This window comes from Haliaeetus leucocephalus, unplaced genomic scaffold (genome assembly GCF_000737465.1).
Source record: "Haliaeetus leucocephalus isolate CR32 unplaced genomic scaffold, Haliaeetus_leucocephalus-4.0 Scaffold395, whole genome shotgun sequence".
NCBI classification, from domain to species: domain Eukaryota; kingdom Metazoa; phylum Chordata; class Aves; order Accipitriformes; family Accipitridae; genus Haliaeetus; species Haliaeetus leucocephalus.
Window position 1 is genome coordinate 5543064 of NW_010972831.1, and position 24605 is coordinate 5567668.

The window sequence follows — 24605 nt, forward strand, 5'->3', positions numbered from 1 at the left end:
CCCCCCCCCGGCCCCGGCCCCGGGCCCGGGCTCCGCCCCCGCCCCGCCCAACCGGCCCCGCCGCCGGGACGCGCCCCGCACCGCCGGGCGGCAGGCCCCGCCCCCTCCCGGTGCAAACCCCGCCCCCCGGATAGAAGACCACGCCCCCACCGGGAGGCGAGACCACGCCCCCTCGAAGCCCGCCCCCACGGCCCAGGCCCCGCCCCTAAGGGCCGGTGCTGTGGAGCGGGAAGGGGAGGGGGTGTGTCCTCTCGTATCCCGGCGTGCCGCGCGGCCCGGAAGCGGCGGGCCGCCATGGAGGAGGACGAGCCGGAGCTGGCGGCCGGGCTGGAGGCGGCTCTGGAGCTGGCGCCCGCCGTGCAGGCCGCCATCGAGCAGGTCTGCCGTGGGGCCGGGCGGGAGGCCGGGCGGCTGGCTGGGCCCCGGGGCTGGGCAAGGTCCCCTCTGGTGAGGGGCCGGGTGTGGGCGCGGCCCGGTGTCCGCTGTGTGAGGGCCCCGGCGGGCTCCCTCAGCGAGCTCCGGGCCTTCCGCTGCTGGGCCCCGGGAAGCTCCAAGCTGGCCGTGCTTGGAGGAGGATGCGGCCCCTCCAAGCGTGGGGAGAGAGCCCCTTGGCCCCCGGGAGGGGACGGGACGGGCTCTGCCGGTGTCCTGGGGCTGCGCCGACCCGGGTCCCCCGGGTCCTGTTAGTGCTGGGGGGCTGGCACCTTCCCCCGCAGTGCGAGGGGTGGTCCTTGTGGTCGGCCTCAGCTGAGCATATCTCATCTAATTGCTTTCCCATCACTGATGAACGCGGGGCATTGACTGTTCTGCAGCCGGGCATGCCTGTTCTCTGTCTTCTAATTGAATATTGTTAGTCAGTATGTAAAGCATCTTAATGGAGTCAAATGGCCCGTGACTCAGTTGAAGGTGGGATAATCTAAATGTCTTGGCTTGACTTTGGTGATCAATATTAGGTTCCAGCTCAAGTCCTTCAACGTTCCCTGAAACACTTTGTGGCACTTGGAGCCCAGCAAAAGTCAGTGAGAACCCGGGGTAAAATCTTGTGTCCGTTGGAGTCTGACTGTGCTCGCACTGACTTCAGCCAACCCTCCCATCTGAAGAGCTGTTTCTTGTAGTAGAAGTCTGTGGACAGCAACAGCAGCTGTCTCTCAAAGTATCGCTCAAATAAGTTTTCACACTTTCTTGAGTGTTGAGGCTTGCGGATCGCTTTTGGTGGCTTTCCTCAATGAACTAGGGCAAACCGTGGTAGCTGGCACAGCATCTCAAGGGAGCCCGGCGCCAGAAGGTGAGGAAGGTAGCGCAGTTTGTCTGTGGGTGCTGTGCCAGCTTTGGAATATTACTGCTCCAAAGAAAGAGACATCCCACATACTCTTGTCTTTGCATGGGGTTGGCACACCTGGCTGTAAACCATTGAGTAGTTTTTGCTGAAACCTTGAGAACTGCTAAATTAAATGCTACCTTCTAAAGGAGACTTGGAACTTGTCCAGAAAAAGAATCCTCTGCACTTTACAGAGTCTGTATGTTTAAAAGCCAGAAAAGCCCGTTGTGATTTCTAACATTATACAACCAAAGAGAGTTACCTAGTGACATTTTCATCAAGCACAAAATGTCTCTTCGAGGTAAAACATGTCTTTTAGAGACAGCCTCGGCTTGAGGTTTTGAGCAGTGGACAATCCACCATATCTCTGGCTGAGTTATTTTAACAGGTAATAAGGCTGTAGGCAGATCTTCACATCCTGAGCAAGGGAAGATGTTGAGGATGACACTGTCGCTTCCTCACTGGCACTTTCCAACCCAATAATCTTGTTCCTGTGTGTGTTCCTTAATCAGCTTTGGGCAAAACCTGCCAGGTCCTGGTTAAATGCTCAGAACTGGCTCAGCTGACTTCTGCCTGAAGAGGGGTAGGGAGCAAACAAAGACTGGTGCTCCACCAAACATGGCGTAGTCATTTCTGGTTAATGGGTTGTGACAAAGACCTAGGAGTAGCAACTTCTTTAGCTGGTATAGGTGCCTGCAGCATTGATCTCTATCTGCAGTTTGAGAGTGGAGTTCCTGACTAGCCTTTATCTTCCATCTGGCCCCTTGCTTCACCTGCTCTTGATGCTTGTGGAGATTTGGGATTAATTGAAGCTGCAGTTGTGAGCCCAGAGCAGGGCAGGCTGGTTGTGATGCTGCAACTGTGCTTTTGCAGTGGGCTAATGTCAGAGCATCTTCCTCACTCGGGCATGGCCTCATGCATATTTAACTGCTGCCTGCTTCTCCTTGGCCACAGGAGTAGCTTTGGGAAAGCTGCTGAAGAGGCCTATTTCAGGGAGAAGTTGCTCTCCTTTAAATGGTCTTACAAACCCACTGCTTTCGTGCTGCAAAATGTGTAAAACGGTGTAAATGCTGCGTGTGACCAGGGTGACCTGCAGAGGTGATGCTGGGGTGTGAGCTAGGCAGGGTTTTGACCATGGAGTGCAGAGCTGATAGCTCTATAAATGTGGAACAAATATGGTAGCAGAGAAGGGAAAGCAGCATATTTTAGTCTGTGGGGACAAAAAGCAAAGCCTGGCAGCTGTGTTTGCATCTTTTGAGCTACTTCCAAGGAGAAATGAGATTTGTTTGCACCACAGCTGCTCTTTTCCCTTTTCTGTGGGTAGGAAGAATAATTCACAGATTCTGTTTCTCTCCCTCTTTTTCATGTGAAAGTGGCAAACCCAAGTCTCCAGAGAACTTGTACAACCATTTTAAAATTCATTTCCTAGTACATGGCTGTGAAAAGCAAATCCTCCATCTCTCACCATGGGGCCTCGCAAAGCCCAGGCAAAGAGAAGGGCAATGCCTCAGCGTGGAGGTTCATTTCCAGACAATGGCAAAAGCATCAGAATGGTTTGGGATGCATAATTAACGGCTCGTGTGTCTGGGGAATTCCTGGCACAGCATCGATTGTACTGGGGCTGTATGTGGAAGCACATGTGTATATTATCTGTTTACCCAGGCTGATACCCACAGGAATTTTAATAGGTCAGAGACCTACAGAGCATGTAGGTGTTTTACTCCTGGGCAGAGGGCTGACTGCTCTCTGTGCATGCTTGTTAGAACAGTGCTGTGAAATGTAATCAGAAGTGGATGCTGAGTAATTAGAAGCAGTAGGTACTCTGTAAAGTTACAGAAATTAATGGTGATGTATTGTTGATTGTATTTGTTTTCCTCCCTCTCTTCAGGTATTTCCCAGCCAAGATCCACTGGACAGAGCAGATTTCAATGCTGTGGAGTATATTAATACTCTCTTTCCCACTGAGCAAGTAAGTAGTGCTCACAGCATGGCGTGAGGGGTAACCTGATAGTAAATGACTGAAGGCTTGTTTAAACCTGTACCCAAGCCTTTTCTTTTAAACAGTAGCACAGGTAGCAAGACTATAACAATCACTTCTTAAATTTGCATCTCATGAGGTTCACTGTTATTGTGTAGTTTCTTTCCATCCAAAGTACTCACTGCAGTAAAAGTCCTGCTTTGATCTGTAGAAATAAATTAGTTTTCTATAGAGAGGTTTCTCTTGCAGTAAATTTCATAACTTGCTGTGTATTAATCATTGATGAATCCTCAGGGGTTTCAGCTAAATAAGGCGGTGTTGCCTGTGAAATGTCACTGGAGAGTCATCCATGTTTGAAACCTATTATTTCTTTTGAGATTTGAAGAATGAGATTGCCATGGGCTCATATCCATACTTTGTCTTCCCCAAATGAGCCCCAGGGGCAGTTTTGGAATAATCTATTACAAAAAGGAGGTATTTCTGCAGCTGAAGTTTGGGTTGTGAGGCAGCTCCAACATTTACCATGTTTAAGATCCCCTGCAGCACTAGCTTTTTGGGCTTTCAGCTGTTTCTAGTTAATTTGCTGGTGGTGCTGGCTTGGCTTTTTTTCCCTTTGCCAGTAGTGGAGAGCTATTTCCCCTGCAATACCCCCACTACAGCTCCGGCAGCAGCCAGGCCTCCTCCACCCCATGCGCTGTGTGTGCTGGTTCTGCAGGAGGGTCTCTGCCCAGGGAAGGCGAAGGCTCTGTCCCCGTTGCCCACTGGAGGTCACTGTCACCACGGTGTTTCTGGAGCAGTTCTGCAGACAAGGCAGGGCTCAGGGCACCCTGCTTGCTCACGGCTGGGTGGGAAGCAGGGAGCCTGTGGGACCTGCAGGGCTGCACCCTGGCCTGCCCTGTCTTTTGCTGCTCTTCATTATATGACCTGAGGAGCAGCTAAGTTGCTGTGTGTCTCAGTTTCTCCATGTGGAAAACAGAGTCATTGTTCTCCGCTTTGTAAAGTGCCACATGTGAGAAAGTGTTAGGTATCACTGCTGATGTGTATCGCAGTAAGAGGTTCCCCATTTCACTTATCTTTGGTTTTTTTCATGTTGTAGTCTTTGGCAAACATCGATGAGGTTGTGAACAAAATCAGACTGAAAATAAGGTAAATGTTCCTCCATTTTATTGCATCTCAGGTAGCGAGTAGTCTAGTTGTCACTGAGGCTTCATAAATACAGCCTTTGCAGTATAGCTGATAGGAATTCATTTGCTTGTAAGGCACGAATATGATCAGCCTCAAGTCCAATAGTGGGACAGAGACAAAAATGACTCCCTGTAATTATAATTCTTTTTTATACTTTGCCCCTCTTGTATATTATGTACCTTTCCGTTATTTTAGCTGATGGGTTGCAAAGTAAAGCTTTGAAAAAAACAACGAACTGAGAATCAACAAGTACCAAATTTTAGTACAATCTGAAAGGTGAGAGAACAAACTACCCAGAAGATTTGGTTGCTGAAAATTTATTCTGTTTGTGAGGTCAAAATAGCAATTGTAAAACCTCTCATTTTGTATTTTTTTATTGTCATTATTGGTACTAAAAGTACAAAATAAATATAATTTTGCAGGAAATACTTAAATTTTCTGTGCAGTCTGGCATTACCAACCTCTTTAATATGTGGAAAGTGGAAATGAAAACGGACAAGAGAAAACTGACAATATTGCTTAAAGGAAGAGAAGTGCAATAAACCCTGATTAAATTAGGAAATGGGTTTTTATTTTTGCAACAGAAGTTTTAAATTATGTAAGATAGTGATGTCCTACAGAGAGAGGAAAAAAAAAAAAAGGTGAATTTAGCATTGGTAGCACCAGCTTTTTTATTTTAAATCTCTTCTGTAGCTCTCAAGTTTCCCACAGTTGTTTGGATCAGGCATGTAGAGAATGAGTTTGACATTATAGGTTCTTTCTCCAGGAGGCTGGATGACAACATTCGAACTGTAGTGAGAGGACAGACCAACGTGGGACAGGATGGCAGGCAGGTATGTGCATCTCGTCTCCGGTAATGCCAAGGGTTCTCAGCCTGCGATGCTAAATTCAGGAATGGCTCTGGCAGACAGAAACCCACTTTTATTGTTAGGGAGGTGTTTCTGCTGTCTCTTACACTAATGACTTTGTGAGCTGCTTGCTCAACAGCTGTTCTAGCCTGCTTTCTGATCACCCTCCAAAGGGAAGTGAATGAGAAATTGATTTAAAAATCAAAAGCAAAACCAGGAGGCTTGTGGTTGTGCTACTCTGAAACTAATGATAAAACAAACAGGATTAAATGGGTACAAGCGCATTTGCTAGTGAGTAAGGATCAATAAAAGGCTATTTAGCCTTTTAACAAGGTTGTTTGCCGAAACATCCTGTGTTGCTAGTGACAAAGCCTGATGACTGACTACCAGTTCATCTTGCATGTCTTATTCAGCTACCAGGTTTTCACTTGTCTTTTGCTTGACAGATGTGTTTGCTCTGAGTACACTGTTGAACAGCACGGCCATGGCTGCAGTGTTTGTGAACACTGAGCTTGGTCCACGTGTTAATCTGATTTTCGGGTATCACCCAGTGCTGCTGTATTTCCTGTGTCTGTTCTGTTTTACACCAGGAACATTAATGCCTTGAATCATCAATCATGCTGCTTTCTTCAGTGTCAACACTGACTCATCTTTTAATACCACATTTAAGACTAGTTTTGTGGGATGGGGTAGTCTCTGCCACAGAGTCAGTGGCCTTGAGTGAATTATTTAACTTATCTATGCCTTTGTATTGCTTTCAAAAAAATGTGAGATGCTTACCTCTCCTAGCAGAACTAGTTTAATACTTGCTTGGTTGCCTGAGTACTGCTACTAAACTGGGGATGTGCTTGGGATGTGGCATATCTAGGAGTGGTGCTGCCTGTAATCACTGTGCAGGGATAAGACAAGAAATCAAGTGGGGAGGCAATTGCAGAAGTTGAGGAGGGAGTGGAAGCTAGTGCAGTACTTGGAGAGTTTGGATATGATTGGAAGCCTGGTGCTGTTGTAGCCTTTTGGGCTCATTCGAGGTGACAAATGCAGAGAAGACCACAAAAAAGCGCGATCGAGAAGAGCTGTGGCTGAGAATTGCCTGGAGTGCCTCAGGACTTACAGGTCCCGAGGATGAATGTGGTGAGAGATGAACAAAAGCAGTGCCACGGTCAGCTGTGCTTCCAGGATAACAAAAGTGTCTTTGTGCTATGGAGATTCAGCGAGCTTTGTTTAGAGCTTTGCCTTGTGCCTGTGCTTTCTCATTCTTTAATACCTTTGAAGTTCTCCAAAGCATGTACAGATGGACTTGGACAGTATCCTGCTCTGAAGTACTGGGGAGGCAGGTCTGTCTGTGTAGCCATTCATTTAGTTTGGTTGTAAAGAAACCAATTAAACTCCTGTCCAAGTAAAAACCTTCAAACATGCATGTGTATGTGGTGTGTCTGTACAGGGTATCTTTCAAGCGGCCTGGAGCTGCAGTTATTCACAAATATTCCTGTATTTAGCTGTGAATTTTCCCTCTCTGCTGCTTTGCAAGGCAGACTTTTAGACAGACACCGGAGCTTGCAGTTGCATGAACTGACTGCATGGGCTAAGGCCAGACAGTCTCCCAGAAGTGTAACAGTTGTTTCTTACTTTAAGAGATCCTAACAAATACTGAAACCATTCAATTATTGAAAGTGTTAGTTCTCTGGTAAGAAAAATTGTTTGACTCTGAAATGCTGCAAGCTATTTTTTTCTTGAGTTTCTAATCCAAGTCCACCATTTCACACTTGTATGTGCATTTCATATGTGAATTGCTGGAACCAGACTGTTAGAGTGGTAGGACTCAGCTGGGTCTTGAAGTTTAAAGCAGTAAAGGAGCGTCAGCAAGCTCAGGCCTTGCATGTTAGCTGGTTGGAGGGACCCGCAGCGGAGGAGGTCATTTTACAGTGCTGGGGAATGCTTGAATTGCATTTCAGTTTGAGATGAAATTTTATATTTGTCTCCCCAGAACCAAACAGAGGAAACCTAGAAGAAACCTTTGCTGTTCCTGTCACCCCCTGCACTGCCTTTTCTGAGTAGTGTATTCTGTGTGCTAGCTGGGGGAGTGAGGCAGCCTTTTTCACATGACCACCCTGTTGACACCTGATTGTGAGGGTGAAAACCTTGCTTTTCAGCTTCACCTGCCTGTTCCTGTGTGGAAGAGTGCCTTTGTTTTACTAGCATATCAGTGGAATCAAGGACGCTTAGAAATGTTAAGTTTTTATAGAGCAAGAGGCCTGGCTTCTCCCACTTTGAAAGGAAGGGTTTCGTTTTGCAATGTATGGTAAGAAATTGTTTTGAAACAACAGAAAGCAAGATGCCTTTAAGACAAGTCAGTGCTCTGCTAGGAAGGGAGTCAGTGCTACTGAAAGGGGCTTTTTTTCCTTATTTACCTTTTCTGGTAGTAATTTGTAGTTTGGTCCCACAATAAAATTAGGTTCTCTCATCTATTGATCTTCTATTCTTATTAAATTTGTAGGAAATTTGTATCCTCAAGACCAATATTTCCCTGCTGAATTGATTGAAGCATATACACATGGATAGATAGTGTTATCCTGTGAAGCTCTCTCTTAGGAAGCCTGGGATGAAGATTGTTATTGCATTTTTTTCATAGTAAGCAGAACTGCAAACCACCCTTGATTAATAAAGAAACAGTTAGCAACCAGCTTTTGCAATAGGTTTGAAACAAAGCTTAAAACTAGCCACAGCGAAAAGTTTACTCTTCGGATATCTTTTCGCATTTATAACGCTTTCTTAGCATATGAGATGTCTATAGCCTGTAGTACACAGTACTTGCAGCAGACTAGCTTTTGAAAAAGCCATTCCTGTCTTTTGACTGACTTCCATCCCCATCCCTTGACACACTGAGACCCCAGAGGAACAATGCAGTCTGTCGTGTTCTTGAAAGTGTGTGCTGTAAATAAAAATGCATATGAACTCTGATGTTGTAGCTGCTTGAATTCTGGTGGGAGCTCAGGACACTGTGTATTTATTGCAAGATTGGACCTGGAAGGTGTTTTACAAAAGCGTCTTTCCTTCAGTCACATTGTCCTAACAACTCGTGGTACAAACTGTAATCAGCGTTTGCCAGAATTGCGTGACTGCGTGGTGCTGGAGCTAGAGGAGCTGTTCTTGTCTGGAGAGTAAATAATAGTTTTCATAAACATTCTTTCAATCTCTGACTTCCTTCCAAAGGAAACACAAACCTCATATGCAGTGATAGAAGGAAAAAAAGTTGTTCGTTAAGTTAAAGCAAGCCAGGAGGGGGTTCCCTGCTAAGCCCCTGCTCGTAGTTGTCTGTGTTAGCTGTGCCCTGCCTGCCTCGGGTTTGCGTGGGGAGGCAGAGCTGCACACATGAGCAGTTGCCATCCCTGCTGCCCTTGCAGGTGATGGAGCATCGCCTGCCGTGGGTGTGGAAGCTGATTCAGGAAGCTCATCTTTGGCTTTTCCATCTCCTGTCAGCCTTAACTGCCAAACGTGGGGTTGGGAATCTGGCGGAGGCTATTGGTTCAAGTGCTGCCGAAATCACTGGGAGCTGGGACCTGCCGTCAACCTATCTAATCTCTTTTTTTTTGGTAGCATGTTTGGAGACCAGTGATACCAGGCAGGTTCCTAGAAGACAAACTGAAGGTATTTAGGCTTTAACAGCTTTCTTTCTCTTTGGGGAAGGGGTAGTTTATCAACTGAGCCCAGCAAAGCAGCTTTCCCTCTCCTGCAGAGGAGCAGTGCTTTACTGAGCCTTGTTGAGAGCTGCACCTTTGCAGCTGTCCAGGAGAGGGGAGCCCAGCCTTGTTTTTGAGACCAGGGTAACGTTTTACTGATCACTGATGGTGAGGGAGTGCTGCCAGCAGAGACACGTCTGAATAGCGCTGCATGTTATTCTCCCAGTTAGAGCAATCTAAATCCCAGTAAGACCAAGTGGGGAACATAAGGTATGCAGCTATGGGAATGTGCTCTCCATGCTCCTTAAGGAAAAGGAGACCTTAGGGATAGCAAATTCAAAATCCTAATTGCGGTTCCAGCCACTGTACTCCCTGTGATCCAGTCTCCTGTCCCATCTGGCTGGTAATGTGGCAGTGGTAATGATGGGGATAACACTTCTGTGCTCCACCTGGGTGCTGAGATGATTGAGCAGGTCTTTGAGATGGAATTGTAGGTACGAGAAGGATGTTAAGAGTAGCTTTTTATAGTCAGTCTTTAACTTTTAAACTGTTTCCTGAATAGTCTTGATCACGTACACGTGTTCGTATAAAATAGTATTTAGGTGTCTGAAGAAGCAGATCCTAAATCTAAAAATAAAGTCGATCAAATAGATGTGGCCCCAAAAGAGTTATTTAAGCAGCTCTAAAGACAGGAATGCTCCCTTCTCCACAAAGCGTAACGTTTCCCAGTTCAAAGCATCTGCCTTTTTGAAATTTTGCCCTAGAATTTCCTCCAAATGCAAAAGCCTTAAAATAGTCTGGCTCATTTGGCTTCCCCTTCCTGGTGCGATATTTCAGTAAAATCTGTAGACAATACCATGAACTTCAGAAATTATCTCGCTAATGGTCCTTTTATGGGAGGAAACAACAGTCGTGGGTGGAACATTCCTCTGCAGGGCGTAACAAAATTTTCCTTGGGAGTCCCAGACTTGGGCTATTTCGGATGCCTTGGGAGAGGCTGGGAATGCAGGAGCTGCTGTGGTTCAGTTGTAACAATATGCAGTTCAAGCTGTGCCTGCAGTTTCTGGGGAGCCAGTGCTATCTGATTTTTCCTCTGTAAAGTTTTTCTCAGAGCTGCTGCTGAACTGGAGTCTGGGCTGACCTTGCTAAGAGCTGCAGTCCAGTTGTGGCATAATTTCCTCTTTGCCCTAGGGTGTAGTATAAAAAGTTCCCATAGATTTTTCCACTGAGTGTTTAACACACTCCGTACGGTTTTATTTGTCACTCTTTAGTTGTGTTTATTGCTAAACCTTCTGCATGGACTGGCAGTAATTTTTTTGACAGTTGCTGACATGCCTTTACTGGTTGTTTGGCTGAAGCTGCTTTACCTATCAGGCTTTCGTCCTTGTAATAAAGCACCCTCTGCGTTTGCAGTCTAGTTTAACCCTTGACAGTATCTGTGCAGCCAGGACATGGGTGCCCAGGTCAGTAAAGGTGAGGCAGCTTTGTACAAAATGTATTTCTGAAGGAATCAAGAATTACGAGGAATGCCAAGATCTGTGGCTTTATAGTTTGAATGTAAAAAAAATGTATTTCTTTCTGTTATCTCTGGCCTATCTTTCACTTCCTGCCCTGTGAGCACAGGTGCATGAAGTAAATGACTGAAATTGAATGAGTAAAGATTGTGTTTTAAAGAAAAGCTTGGTTTATCACTTAGTATCTCCTACTGTATTAGGGTCTGGCTCAATTAGTGCAAGAACAAAGTTAATTGTTAACGAGAAGAGAAAAGGGATGTTTTCTGGGCTGGGAGAAGCCTTGCATGTTTCTGATGGCTGAAGATACTGGTTGATAAGTTGGATTGCTTTGGTTGGCTCCTGCTTCTTTGCTCCATGAGAACAGTAATATTTTTTTTTTTCCATAACTATAGCAGTGCAAGAAAAGAGATGCCAGCTGCTGTGGTTAAAGAATACAAATATCTTCTTGCTGCCCAGCCTGAACCCAGCACAGTAGTAGACAGTTCAATTAGCCATCCCCTCCTTTGGTAACCAGTGCTGTCCTTTCTCGTTGCGTGTAAAAATAAACAGCTCTGCAGCTGTGGGGAGGCTCAGACTGCTCGCCCTGCCCTGTGTATGTGCTGCAGTGTCTGGCAGTGTTTAAGACTGTGGCAGGAGGAGGATGTGTCTGGCATAGAAAAAATGCCCACAGGTTATTGGGTTTGACAAGGTCATAGATGGACGTATGTGACATACTTTGGGGGTTTTTTTTGTTTTGAATAGAGATCAGGAAACACTTTGCAGAATCAATATAGGGAGGAAGAAAGAGATGAAGATGGATGGTGAGCAGAAGAGGAGTGATGCAGGTGCTGCACGTGGCAAAGAGCAGTGGGGAATAAGGTGCTCTCTGCTGATGGGGTCATCCCGGCTACTCAAGCGCCCGTTTAGCTAGCGGTGTCCTGAGCTGCAGGGCAGCTGGTGGACGGTGTCACTGGAGTCAGCGGCTTGTCCTCTCCTCAGCCCTGCGAGTGCTGGGTTGCAGGCAGCGTCAGCCCGCCAGGCAGGGAGGTGAATTTGTGCACTGTTTGCATAAACATCCTTAATGAGCAGCACTGTTGCTTCAGCCTCTCTTCTTACCTCCACCTGTTTGTGTGAAGGTGGCTTTTTTGACTGCAGATTGTGTTTCACGCTGAACTAAGGTACTCAGTGCTTTCAGATCTCCTACTGCAGGCACTTTTATTTCATTTTTTCTATTTATTTAAATATATGCTCACTTCCAGACATCAGATTGCACACTGCTTCCTTGGCTCCAGGGCCCAGGTTCGGCTCACGTGGTTGGTGTTGATGTGCCTCTGCTGCTGGGACAGCATTGATTGCCTTTGCCCGAGCCTTAAGAGCAGATGAGGAAAATCACTGTAAGCTCTTAATAACTAATTAAGCCTAAGTCTATAAAATATTTGGGGGCTTTTTTGTGTCACAATCCCTGATATTGTAGGCACCATCTTTGAATTATAGTCATAGTCTCCTGCATGGCTAAGCTTTATCTCCTGTTTTTTTGATGAATGGGTCATTATTCTGAAATATGAACAGACTAGTGTTAGATTTCAATGCATTTTAAGATGGCGAATGGATGAGGGTTAAATATTGTGTCTTAAGCTGTGTAATTTTATATATTTTAAAAAAAAAGGTCATGCCACAGATTCTGTAAGACTCCAGTTGAGTGATTAAAGTCCCATAATATTCTTTTGTAACCAATGAATAATAAACAGAAGTTGAGCTGCCAAAATAAATCAAAAGTGAGTTTCATTTAGAGTCATTTCCCTAGTGAATTATGACAGTTGGATAATGTCCTTCCCATGTAAGAGACACAGTGAGCTTTTTCTAGCGTAGAACATGTTTATCGAAAAGGGTTTCAGGTGATTGGCATGCCAAGAAGAAATAGTGCTGTTTATTATCCTTCTGGCTACTGGCCATGAAAACTGGCATCTGCAACTGTATGAAGAGGTCAGGCGTAACTTTTGCCATCTGCTGCAAAGCCTGGTTCAAGGCAGAAGCAAGTCTGAGCTTGACCTTGCCTTGTGCTTCTGTATGGAAGCGCAGTGGATGCAGCCTGTCGCTGTCCTGCGGCCTGAGGCTGGAAACCGGGTCGTGTTTTGTACTGGCAAAAGGCACGCTTTCTTGCTGGTGGCGTTGAAGACAGCGCAAGCTGCAAAGTAAGACCGGACTGTTCCACAGCCAGTGCTGTTTGGTTTTGATGCCAGCAAAGCGAGAAGCCCAGCCTGAAAACACAAATCCTGACAACAGGCAGGAGATTATGTCTTACTGTGGATCTCTTTTTTTTTTTTTCCTCCCTCCTCTTTTTTTTTTTTGTTGTCTCACATTTTCGGTTTGTGGTAGTGTTTGTTCCAGCTGTGCTACCTCTGTGCTTAGGGCAGGTGAGCTGTCAGCATTTCCACTTAGAAATCCCTACTTGTAGGGTTCATAGTATGATTGTCCATTCCCCCCACCTACGTTTTGCCTCTGAGGTCTCAACCTGACCATGAATTCATCTTACAAAATCTGATGCAACTCGAGTGGTTGCTAAACTTGACCCCCATAGCAGTCAAGTGTGGCTCTTATGTTGCAAATAGGACCAAAATGCTGCCTGCCGTAAACTCATCAGCAGACAAATTGACTGGAATCCCTCAATCATTTACAGACTTCCTAGGCAAATTGAGTGTGCAGCGCTCCCGATCAAACAAAACCAGGCAGCTCGGTGCTGGAATGGAGGGTGAGCAAAGGAGCGGGTGTGCGTGACTGCCTGCAGCAGCCAAGGGCAGTGGGTTATTCAGTGCCTGCAGGAGAGGCCCTGAAAGACGAGGTGTGTCCTGGGCATAGGGAGGTGCAGTAAACTGCTGCAATCAGGGTGTAAACAGAAATGATGTGAAGGGCAGAGACTCATGGCTTTGCTATTCTGAAATAACAAAGAGTGATAAGGGAAATAATAAGTGTCTGCACGGGGGAGTTTCTCCTGCGTGATAATAGTGTTTAATGTGTTGAGCGGGGCTGGGCATGGGAGAAGGCTGTGGCCGTTCACCTGCCAATATAGAGCTGCTTGACGAAGCTGTAGTAACCCGCCTGGAGGTCCGAGCGTAATGAAGCTAAAGGCTTTGCTAGAGGGTTGTGCAACTCACACAATTAAGGTTTAAGTGGCCACGCCACTTGGGTGCAAATTAGATGCATGACTGTAAAACTTGTGTAAAATTACTCACTGGAGCAAGACCGCTAAAACCACTGTCACTTACAACATATCACTGCCTTTCTTCATAGTGCAGGCACCGGTGTGCAGGGCTGGGCAATGCAATAAAAAATGACAGCTCGGGTGTTGGACTAGCGCAGGAGTGCAGTTCAGGAGTTAAACTGCAAGGTTTCAACCAGCACAACCTGGAAATCGCCTCTCACTTTACCCCCTGTGTCTGTCAGTGTTTGTGCAGCTATTCAGAACGTGGGATGTGATTTCTAAGCGTGATTTGGAAGGTTAAGTGAAGGGGCAATAGTGGCAATTTTAAGCTTGGTCCAGTGTTGGACATAATCTGCTTTGTTGATTTAAAGTGTGCTGTGCAGCCTTAGTGGTTAGGATCGGAGCTGATGACACAAAACTCTATTCCTTAGTGACAATTGTAGTAGTTGTGTAGTATTTGATGAACTCCTAGGGTAGAAATCTGCTAAAATCAAACCAAGTGTGATGAGCCCTTCAGGTGTGTCTGCTCAGGGAAATTAGCTGGCACAGCTGTGGTGCAGTATCATCCTGCTCTGACAGACAAGCCCTCTCGGCTTCAGCTGCAGTGGTTTATCCCTAGCTGTAAAACTTAAGAGTTTTCTCTAAAATGAAATCAGACTGAGAATCAAAATATATTTCCACCCTTTCTCAATCCGGAGGGACTCATTTGTATGAGGTTTTAGTGGCAGAAATTGTTAGGCTGGTCACAGTGTGCAAGGGTTTCTTTGAAATCTTTGCAGCTGAGACTCCTTGGAGAATTGGGGATGGGAACTTATTTTTAGTCATGGTCTAGATTTTCATTGATCTGGGTTGTAAGTGTGGCAGCAAATGAAAGAAGCATTAACGCTCTGTATTCAAGACTGGGGACTGATCCAGGAGCATTAAATTCTCAGCGTCCTGACCACAGCCCAATTTGTAACATTAAAAATACATTTGGATGCTGTGAATTTGGCAGATGTGTCAAGTGTCTATAAAATACTTAGTAGAGGGCAGCTTTCTGATGTGAGTAATAACATCCAATTGAAATATATATTGGCTAGAATCAAATAAAACTAGCACGTTTTCTAGCACACCACCAGTGAGCATATGGAAACCATCGAGGTATTTTAACCATTACTGGGGACAGAACAGTGTTAATTCAGTTAGTCCCCAAGCTCAGAGTTTCCCAAGCAAGCAAACTTCCTCAGAAGATTTGCTTTTTCCCGAAGTGAAGGGACATTTTGTAGTAATGCACGGGCCTCTCTTAATTCCTGTTTGCATATTCCCTAGTACTTCAGTATTTGCTTGCACAAGATTCCTGATAGGATGAGTAAAGAGGTATTTAGAAATCAACACACCCACTAATGAGACACCACTGCTGGATGGGAGCGGTGTGACAGCTCCGTCCCTAGGCTGGGAGGGGATGGAGGAGGCTCTGTCTGTCTGCAGCCGCTGTGGGGATTTGTAGAGACTGACTGTAATTCACTGAATTGTTTTTTTGGCTTGAGTAGTGTTGCTAGTGCTGTTTTTGTATGTGTTAATGTCAATCTGGTACTGTAAGTTGCTGGAACATAACCTTTTAAAGGATGCTTCACTTCAACATCTAATGAGTTAAATGTGGTCTTGTCCCACCTCTCACTTGGGTTATTTTCTTTCCTCCTTTTACTGCTTGGAAGATCTCATGTGAAGAGGTGACACAACTGATGATGTGCGGACTGACCTTAGAAGTTGCTTGGGATAATGCCAAGTAAAGCTATTTTTTAGGCAGTCTTTTTCTTAGTGATTAATGGTTTAACTCTGCTCCCTATTGTTTTATATTGGTGTGTTTGGACTCTTTTCCTGTTGCATCTCAAGGTGAAGAAGGTTGGAGAGCTGTAGCTGATTTACGTGCTACGTTTTTCCCTCCAGCTTTGGAGAATGTGATGAAAACCCACGTAGCTCCCTGTCTGCCCAGTTTACCTGGGGTCTGGCTGCGTGCTACAGAGTTGGGTCTTCCAACTCCTGCGTGTGGTTTCTCAGTCTTCTGCATTTCATCGCTGCTGTTAACACAAGAGCAGGGGAGCTTTCACTGCATAAATACAGGCTGGCTGAGAAATGGGGCTGGCTAAGAATATATCATGTTCTTAAACTGGAAGATCCCCCTGTGTGTTCCCCCCACCAAGAACTGGTTTTTTGGGTCCCTGCTTCTGCGGGCGCTGGGGCCGTACCTCCCCAGGTGCTGTGCGTGGAGCTGGACGGTGGTCTCGCAGGGGCACCCTGCCATCGCCTGCTTCCCTCCTGCGGCTGGGACACGCTCCTGAACCCACGCCAGGGCAGGAGATCAGACACACTACACCAGAGAAGGAGGAAAGTGATCCGTAGCCGAAGCCCGTCTTGTGTCGAGCGCTCCGTCTAGAGTCTCTCACTCTGTCGCTGGTCCTGCCCTCTTTGCTAAATTTACTGTTGTCAGAGCAGCTGGGGTACCCCGAGGACAAATATTGCAGAAAAAGCCTTTAAGTAGCCGTGGCTGCGGTTCAGACACCGCTGACTGATGGCCGTGCCTCTCTTGGGCAGTTGAGCCCTATCCGTGCCGTATTTCTCAGCTGGTGCCTGGCATTCAGGGATCTCAAGGTTGCATAAAGTTTAATAAATAATGCTGATGGGTTAATTGTAGCTTGCAGGCTCAGTTGTTGATTAGAGTCATATGGTGTTTTTCCAGTACATCGCAACCTTAATTTCAACATCCTTGTTTCATATAACCACAACAGATGATGTGTCCAGTCTCTTTATTTATTTGTGGTCCTCTGCCCCTGAAATGAACTGCTGTTGTAGGAAAGGAAACACAATAACTCAACTTCTGTACGCAGTTTGGGGGTGTGTACATTTACACGTTTCCCAGTTGCACTGACAAGGAAACCAATAAATTAGTAACGCAAGGTGAACCCTGCGTCGAGCCAAAGATGTAAGATGACTGGGTGTCGTTCATCGTGTAAACCAGTTATGCTGGAATAAGAGCAACTTGTATTCTCTTGATATTGTTTTGCTTTTAGAATTTCTGTCCAAAATAAACCATCTATTAATAAAACAATAACAAAAGCAGTACGAAAATGCTTTTTAAATTCACGATTCGGTGCCTTAACAGGAGCAGAGTGTGAAGGGAAATGCATTCTCTCCAATATACAGTGTAGCCTTTAACATGGCTGTCGTTTCCCCTCTCCTGTTTTACAGGTGAAAGAATAATCGTTAGATACATTAATAAACTTCTGTATTACACCTTGAACAATTAGACCTACTTTCATGCCCTAGATGCTGGTTTCTTATCCCTTACTAATGAACACTGTTTATCCAAATATGAGGTGTTTTCTTAAAACTGAAGTTTGTATTTCCTTGGTTTTGCTCTTAGCTTTACTCTGTCTTTATGGTGACGTGGAAGGTGCAGATTTTTCTCCATTATTCGTTAGTTTTCTTTATTTCCTTCCTCTACATGCAGTATTTTACTTTCAAATGCTGCAGTTGGAATGTTACAGCCAAAAAGGTTTCACTGGTTTCTTTAAAAAGAACCGTAAGAAAGTTTAATTGTAGACTTTGTGCAAGAAGTAACACTTCTAATTTGGTTCTGAACTTCCCATCAGATCTGTCTGTCTGACAGTGCCCTCCTGACTTAAAAAAAAATAGATTTTCACGCAGTGTTACTCTCAGCAAATCTTATGTATGTTTGAAGAAATGTTTTCATCTCTAAATGTAAATTATATAAAATACAAGCACGTTGATGAATTAGTATGTTCTGACTCAAGTAAGGAATATGCAGCTCTTTTTTAGGAGAGTAGCTAAAGATTTATGTCTTAATGGCTAAGCAAATACTTGGAAACAAGTTTTAAGAAACGAAATGAGTGTTTATGAGCAATTCTGATTTACTCAAGTCTGTTAAGTTTGCTGTTGAGTTCTGTGTGTGTTTTCCTTTTTTCTTTTTAACAGTTATGGAAACATATCCCCTTCTCTGAGAGATGCAATACAGAACTCGAACAGAATGGCAGCTGCTGTTCGGTGTCTCCCCCACATCCCAGCCATGTTATTTTTCACAGCAGTGGGAGACCACAGTTCTTTAATTCATCAGACAGGCGCAGAGTGCATGTTGTCTCATTTGTGTTTTTCCAGAGTCTGTAAGGAGGTAAAAGCCACAAGGGTCAGGACCATGTGATGACACCAGTTCACCTTATTTTTGGCAGTTTTAAGTGTATGAGAACAAAATCCCATTTTACTTTGGTCGGTGTTCCAGGGGCAGTTTTTAGGTGGGGAGCTTGCCCACGGCTGCATGCGGTGGTTTCTACCAAGTGCAGAGCAGTGAGCAGCAGGAACATGTTCTTCAGGTGTAAACCAGTTTCCTGTAAATACTCTCTGCTGTTTTTTGTCACAATATTATTAAACAGCACTGTGAGCTGTTAGAGAGATTGAGTATGGTTTCTTAACAGGGAGCAAAAGAGAAACTGCTGATATGTGGGCAGCTAGAAATCCTTGTTTGGGCCATTATCCAAGGATAAATTATGGGCAGTAACTTTGGAAAAGGTCCCTATATTCAAGTAGATGTTATTTTATCTCATGAGGAAAACCGATAAGGCAGTTTTCCTTCTGTGGATAGGGATTTTAATGTAAAACCTGTAAGAGCTGAGATGGAAATCCTCACTCACAGTATTGTTTGCTCTGAACTTGGTTGCTGAAGGCTGTTGAGAACAAATGGCTTTGAGCTGTGTATTGATGCTAAAAGCAGCAACTCAAATGCTTTCTTCCTTGGAGAGCAGGTTAGAGATGCCACCCCCAAGTGAAAGGATTGTGGTGGAAGGCTGGTGGTCTTAGAGTTCAGCTTGGCACTCATGCCAAGGAGAGCTGCTGTGGCTGTTGTCCGAGCCTGGATCTGAAAAATTAGTCCTAGGAGAGGGGAATGAGATCAGAGATGTGTCTAGGAAGGGTACGGCTAGTTGGGAATTTGGGGTGGTCCTGCTGCGTGTCTGCATTGCTCTGTTGCGTTGCATAGCGTGTAGGACTTCCCCGGACTCCTTAGGGCTGATCCTCCGTACTTTGCCTCCCAGTGGTTCTGTGGGCATGGGATCCTCACAAATACCTATCCCTGCAAGTTGGTTTGAGATGATCCAAAGTTTGAGTAAGTTTTGTGAGATTGCCTTTGGATGGCTTGAGATGGCTTTGGATATGAAGGAGGATAATGTCTCTTTCTGGAGAATCTTTTTAATTGGCAGGATAAATCCTCGTCTCTTCTTTTGGAGACAACAGCAGCTCTGACTTCCCTGGGATTATGCAGAGAAATTAACATTTAACATTAGTGCTGAAGCAAAGGCAAACATAGCAGTTGGCATCTGTGAAGAATTTTAGGTTGACTTTTTTTTTTTTATACAGACCTATACAAATCTCAGAACATGCAGGACAGTTGCTGCTTGCTTAATAGCCCACTTGAGTAATGTGCTGCAGCCGTGGTCTGGGACTGAGTACAGAGGCTGTAGTTAAATATGTTGAAAGGAGCGTTCTTGGGTTTGCACTTAATCCACGTGTCTTTAAATGGAAGAGAAGAGAAAACTTTATTCTAAAAGGTGGCTAGGCTGGAGCCAAATGAGAAGGTAGGTGGTGGTGTTCATTTCTGATATAGTTGTCCCTGCAGCACATTTGTGTGTTCATTTCCCTTAGTGAACATGCTATATGATAGCTGTGTGACACTAATAGATAGTGTTAACTTTCACATGATTCAGAAGATATTTCAGAGGAGACTTTTTTTTCCCCTCTGGAAAATGAATTATAAAATGTTTCCAACTTTTATACTTTTATTATAATGCAGCTATGTTCCAGCGAAAGCTCCTGGCAGATAGTTTGCTTATACATTTCCAAATGAAGATGTGTTAAATTTATTTGCTGAAGGAGCTTGTAGCTTGCACTGTAACCTTGGTCATGGGACTGCATATGAAAACAGAGGGATAGAAGCCTACTTAACAGCGGGAAACAAAGTGGAGCTGGAGCTGGAAATGTTATCAGACTGGGAAGGCAAAACGTGTTGAATTACTTCAGAAGTCAGATTTTGGACATGTGATTTTGGACATGTGGCTTCACTCACTGAATCCACGTGTAGTTCACACTGGCTGTGTGAGGTCAGGATGCACCATGGTTGTATAAAGGGGACCACAAGCCCAAAGAAGCTTGCAGTAAAATAGCACAAAAATTCGGGCGAGGTCTATTTCCCGTGCTTGACCCTCTTTACCTGCTAAACCTGTGCCCTCTCTTCTCTGCCTAGAAAGAGCCATTCCTCCTTCAGGTGGGTGGGAGGCTGAGCTGCCCACGCCAAAGGAATCAGCAAAATACGCATTGTGTTTTCCAACAGGATAATACCGTGTTAATTCAATGAGGGGTTTAGGCAAGCACTCAGTGTTCTATATGTAATGTTGTGTATTTTTTATTTAGAATTAATGATGAGCATTGACTTTTGATGTGCTGATGGCATTTTCTTTGTAAGAAAACAGCTCCCCTCCGCTGCCCCAGCCCAGGGGCTGTAGGGAGCAACTGGGTATTTCTTAGAAGGTGAAAACTGAATGCAGGCTTTTCTTTCCACTCTGACTTTGTTTCTTTTCCAGGCCCTGGAAGAAGCCCAGAAAGCTATTCAACAGCTCTTCGGTAAAATTAAGGATATTAAAGACAAGGCTGAAAAATCAGAACAAATGGTGAGCAGCAATTTCTTTCTAGCCTTTGAAAGGGAGGGGGACGCTGACTTTTGCTTCCAGTTCTCGTTAAGAAGGGAACATTTTTGTCTTTGGTCCTGCTGACTTGTTGGTAATTTGCTGTCAAACATGTTGAACTTGTACCCTTGTCCTTCTCTTAACATGGCTGTAGAGCTAACATGTTTGTAGTCCCAAAGGGAGGAGAGAGCCCTTCTTATCTCCTTAAAATTTTGTTGCTGTGGCTTCATATTTAACCAGGCTTTTTGTTTTTTTCATTCACTAGGTTAAAGAAATCACACGGGATATCAAGCAGCTAGATCATGCCAAGCGTCATCTGACCACCTCCATCACCACCCTCAACCACCTACACATGCTGGCAGGGGGTGTGGATTCACTGGAGTAAGTATGTGAAATTTTTAGTGGTTTGCAGAAGTTTGGTGCAGTGCTCTGAATACATCTGTAACAGCTGCTTGTTTTTCTAGAAGGAAGTTTACCTAATAGGTTGCAGTCTTGATTTTTGCTGACAGATCCTTTCTGTGTTGCCCTGAGTGACCTGCAAGTTAATGTTTCTGTATTTAAGGGTTTGCAGCATCGATTGCTTAAATTGCTGTGTTGATCCTTGGTGATAAGGAATGAGTCTGGCTTCATTAAAGAGTAAGACAGTCTGTGCAGTTAGGTATTCTCATTAGGGATGTGCTTTTCAGGGATTGGGGGGGATTTTTATCAGTCTCACGTCTTAAACTTGAATGAGATCTCTTTTTCAGAAAGGTCTACTCTAGTTCTGAGAATGACTTTAAAGAAGCCTTACAGCTTGTACTGTGTATGAAGGGGGGTTAGATGTTTCTAATAATCCTTTGTGTGTTTTTTTTAATGTGCTTGAGGAACACACAGGCTAGGGAAATTCAGGTTTTTACATGCTGCATCTGTGAAGTTGTGGGACCCAGGCACAGCCTGTTCTTGGATTGTAGCAAATGCTGCACAAACACTGGGTTGTTAAGCATTCAGAATAAAATTTTACTTAGGCTGCTGTCTCCATTGGAATGATCCTAAAGGATTAAATAAAAATAAATAAACTTGACTTTTTTCTCTCTGAAACCTGTGAAAATTATTAACAGAAAAGTCAAGGCTAATAGCTTTTCAGCATAATGATTCTCCTTGCTGTGAAGCTTTAACTCACGCTTTGTGTATGATGATGAATGACTTAACTCAGGTCATTATAGTGAAATAACATTTACTGCCTCCGGACCCATACTGGGAAGTGGATGTATTCAGTAGTTTACATGTTCTTTGCCAAGTGTTGCTTTTGATGTTTATGTTTTTTGAGGCATTGTTAGATGTGTCCTGGATTGGTTTATTTTAGCATCGGTTAAGTGAAATTTTAATGCTGCATTGGAATGTTAATGAAGAGTAGTGTATTTTAGAAAAATAAATGTCAATAGGGACCAGCATGACACAGTGGGGATGAGGTAACCTGTGGAATTACCACCCAGGATTTTCATCGAACCTGTCTTTGTAAATCTTTAATTTCCTCTGCAGGGCTATGACCAGGAGGAGACAATATGGGGAAGTTGCCAACCTTCTCCAAGGTGTCGTGAATGTGTTAGAGCACTTCAACAAATACATGGGGATTCCTCAGATTCGACAGCTTTCCGAAAGGTAAAATGATCAAACCCTGAGCGCTTGAATGCCTGCTGGGAAGGAAGGTTAGAAAATGCATTAGGCAGAGTCAGTTTCTCAAGGATGTAAAGGCTGGACATGGTCCTTTGAGCCTCTTTCCAGCCAAAACAGGTTAAAATTTGACACAGTTTGGTCAAATCTTGAGCAGCCTATTCTGTTAAATAATAGCAATTAGTGCGGGTGTAATTAATGAATGCTCTGTGCTTCTCATTGACAGGCTTTTAATTTACTTATGTGGAGCAATCTGTGGAAGTGCAAATTGTTTTATGTGATCTTCATGTGCAGGTGTTTGTGGTGAACCCTAAGGTGATGCTTTCTCCTGCTTTCTTAACCTCAGTGATAGAGTTTAGCAGCCTGGCATGAAGCAGAAATATATGCATTACCATAGTGGTGCTTGGGGCCCCTTTCTGCCCAGGCATGTGCCTTACTGCTGTCGAATTGCTGTCAAACTGCATAGTTGCCCAAGGGTTTAGGCAGGCAGGATTTCTTTTTGTGCATTTGCCAAACTCAGTTATTTCAAGCACCTTGAGCTGCTTCTGCCAAAATCTGCTCCCGTTGCCCAATTCTGCTGAGATTTGAGGCTTATAGTAAATCTTCTCAAAATTGCATGCAGCACACCTGACTGCTCTAAACATTTACGCTGAGCTTGTATAGTCTTGATTTTCTAATGTGGAGTTACACATTTAAATTTGGTGAGTTTTGGTGCAGCTCCAACAGCAAGTGCCCACCATTCTCAGCAGTAGCGGATGAAGGCTCAGTGGTGACTAAGCCACCAGATCTCCTAGGGTCTTGGCTTCATTTGGGATGTGACAGCTGGGTGTCAAGGGACAAGGCCCCCCCTGTTCTAGGGGCCACTGCTGTCCCTGGCCAAAACCGACTCTGCCTGCTTTACAGCAGGCTTTATTTCTCTCACATCACACATATGATGTCTGCTTAACAGCCTGTAGGAGTGCTGAGCACAGCTCAGAGGTGAAAACAGCCTATTAATGTTAGGGATGAACCTTCTTAATCATACAACCATATCTGATAGCATTTCTTTTCTGTTTGAAAATTGCAAATCTATCACCACCATCCTCTTGATGCCTGAGATGACTTTGCTTATTACAGAGGTACTCGAAGGAGCCTTCCAGGCACAGAAATTATTTTTTTTGGTGACTCCCTTCCCTAAGACAGCAGCTGGCTGCCTGTGCTGTTTAGTGATGGAAACAGTGTTTGAATGATTTGTTTGTAGTATTTTCATGTAAATCTGTTGGACTTTCTTTACAGTATAGATACCTCTTCCAGAAAACCCAGATGGAATCCATGAAATCGAGCAAAAGAAAAATCCACCCTAAATCTAGAGAGAGATGGGGCCTTGTTTTAACAAAGCATTTGACCATAAGCATTTGCTTAAATGAACGTGAACGTCAAGGAAATATAAGCATATGTCAGTGCTTTTCTGGATTTAGGCTGTTGTCTATTCCAACCTCGTGCTCAGAAAGATAGCTTGCTTCCTTTTCTTCCAGAGCGGTAGTGCCCTTGGGCAGAAACCTGCTGTCATTGGCCATTTTAAGGCCAAATACAGTTTAAGCCTTGGTCCAGAATTCTGGCTGGTTTTCCCTTTCTGATGGATGATTATTTAATACTTTTGTAGTTGCTGATAATTATAGAAAACAATTCATGCTGCTGCTAAAAGGCACAGTGGTTTCAAGTCACGCCAGAGACACTGGCAAGGACATGGAGGAAAACTTTTGCTTTATTCTCCCTTCAAGATAAGGATCTGAAAAGCTCAAGAAACTCTGTGCCTCCTATTTTTAGAATTGCCTCGGCAGGGTTTTCCTTCCAGTGTTTACACAGGGAGAGTTGCACCATCTGGTAGCGATAGAAGCGGCTGCTTGTGGGGCGAAAGGAGAGCTGCACCCAGGGTGTTGCTGGGATCTCTTTACTGCTTTGACATCCAGGCAGCAAATTACTGCAGGGAGGTCTACGGCACAGTAATATCTGCTTTGGAGTTTGACTACACGTGTACGTATTGGGGCCCAATTTGGAGTTGCCTTTTCTCTCTCTCTTTGCTTGGAAATACTTTCGTGTTTCATGAAACATCAAAGGAAGTTTGCCTGGCTTCTCGCAGTGCTATTTTTAGACTGTGAAATTGCTGGGGTTTGATATCTCATGAATTTGGTTTAATGGTAAAAGGGAAGCCTCTTGGATGTTTGCAAAGGCAAGAAATGCTTTAGTAGATGTTGGCACCAGACCTGTGACAGTAACAGAAGTCTGTTATATACAATAAGTCTATTATATACACTGCTAAACGAGCAGATTCTGTTGCTTTCTTTATTAAAGAGCCTCTCTTTCTTGGCGTGAATGGAGTGAAGCCAAATATGAATGGGAAACCATGGGAAGGAAAAGTGCCTGCTCGGTGGTGTTGGATGTGCTCTTTGTCATGGGGTATTCAGTTTAGGTTTCTGCTCCTAGCTGCTGTGAAAACTAATGTGTTTTTAATGTTGCTTTCCACCTGTTCTGTCCCTTTGAAAATAACCAAAC

The 24605-nt window shown here is 44.6% G+C and overlaps 1 protein-coding gene across 1 annotated transcript in view; it reads left to right on the forward strand.

The window, feature by feature from the left end:
- The first annotated feature begins 283 nt into the window (after nt 1-283).
- VPS53 (vacuolar protein sorting 53 homolog (S. cerevisiae)) overlaps nt 284-24605 on the forward strand; it is a 67759-nt gene continuing 43437 nt past the window's right edge. The window contains exons 1-7 of the mRNA XM_010573748.1: nt 284-378; nt 3207-3287; nt 4393-4442; nt 5248-5314; nt 20322-20408; nt 20689-20804; nt 21942-22061. Of these exons, the coding sequence (XP_010572050.1) occupies nt 295-378; nt 3207-3287; nt 4393-4442; nt 5248-5314; nt 20322-20408; nt 20689-20804; nt 21942-22061 (605 nt within the window). The 5' untranslated portion in view covers nt 284-294. The remainder of the gene's footprint in view (nt 379-3206; nt 3288-4392; nt 4443-5247; nt 5315-20321; nt 20409-20688; nt 20805-21941; nt 22062-24605) is intronic.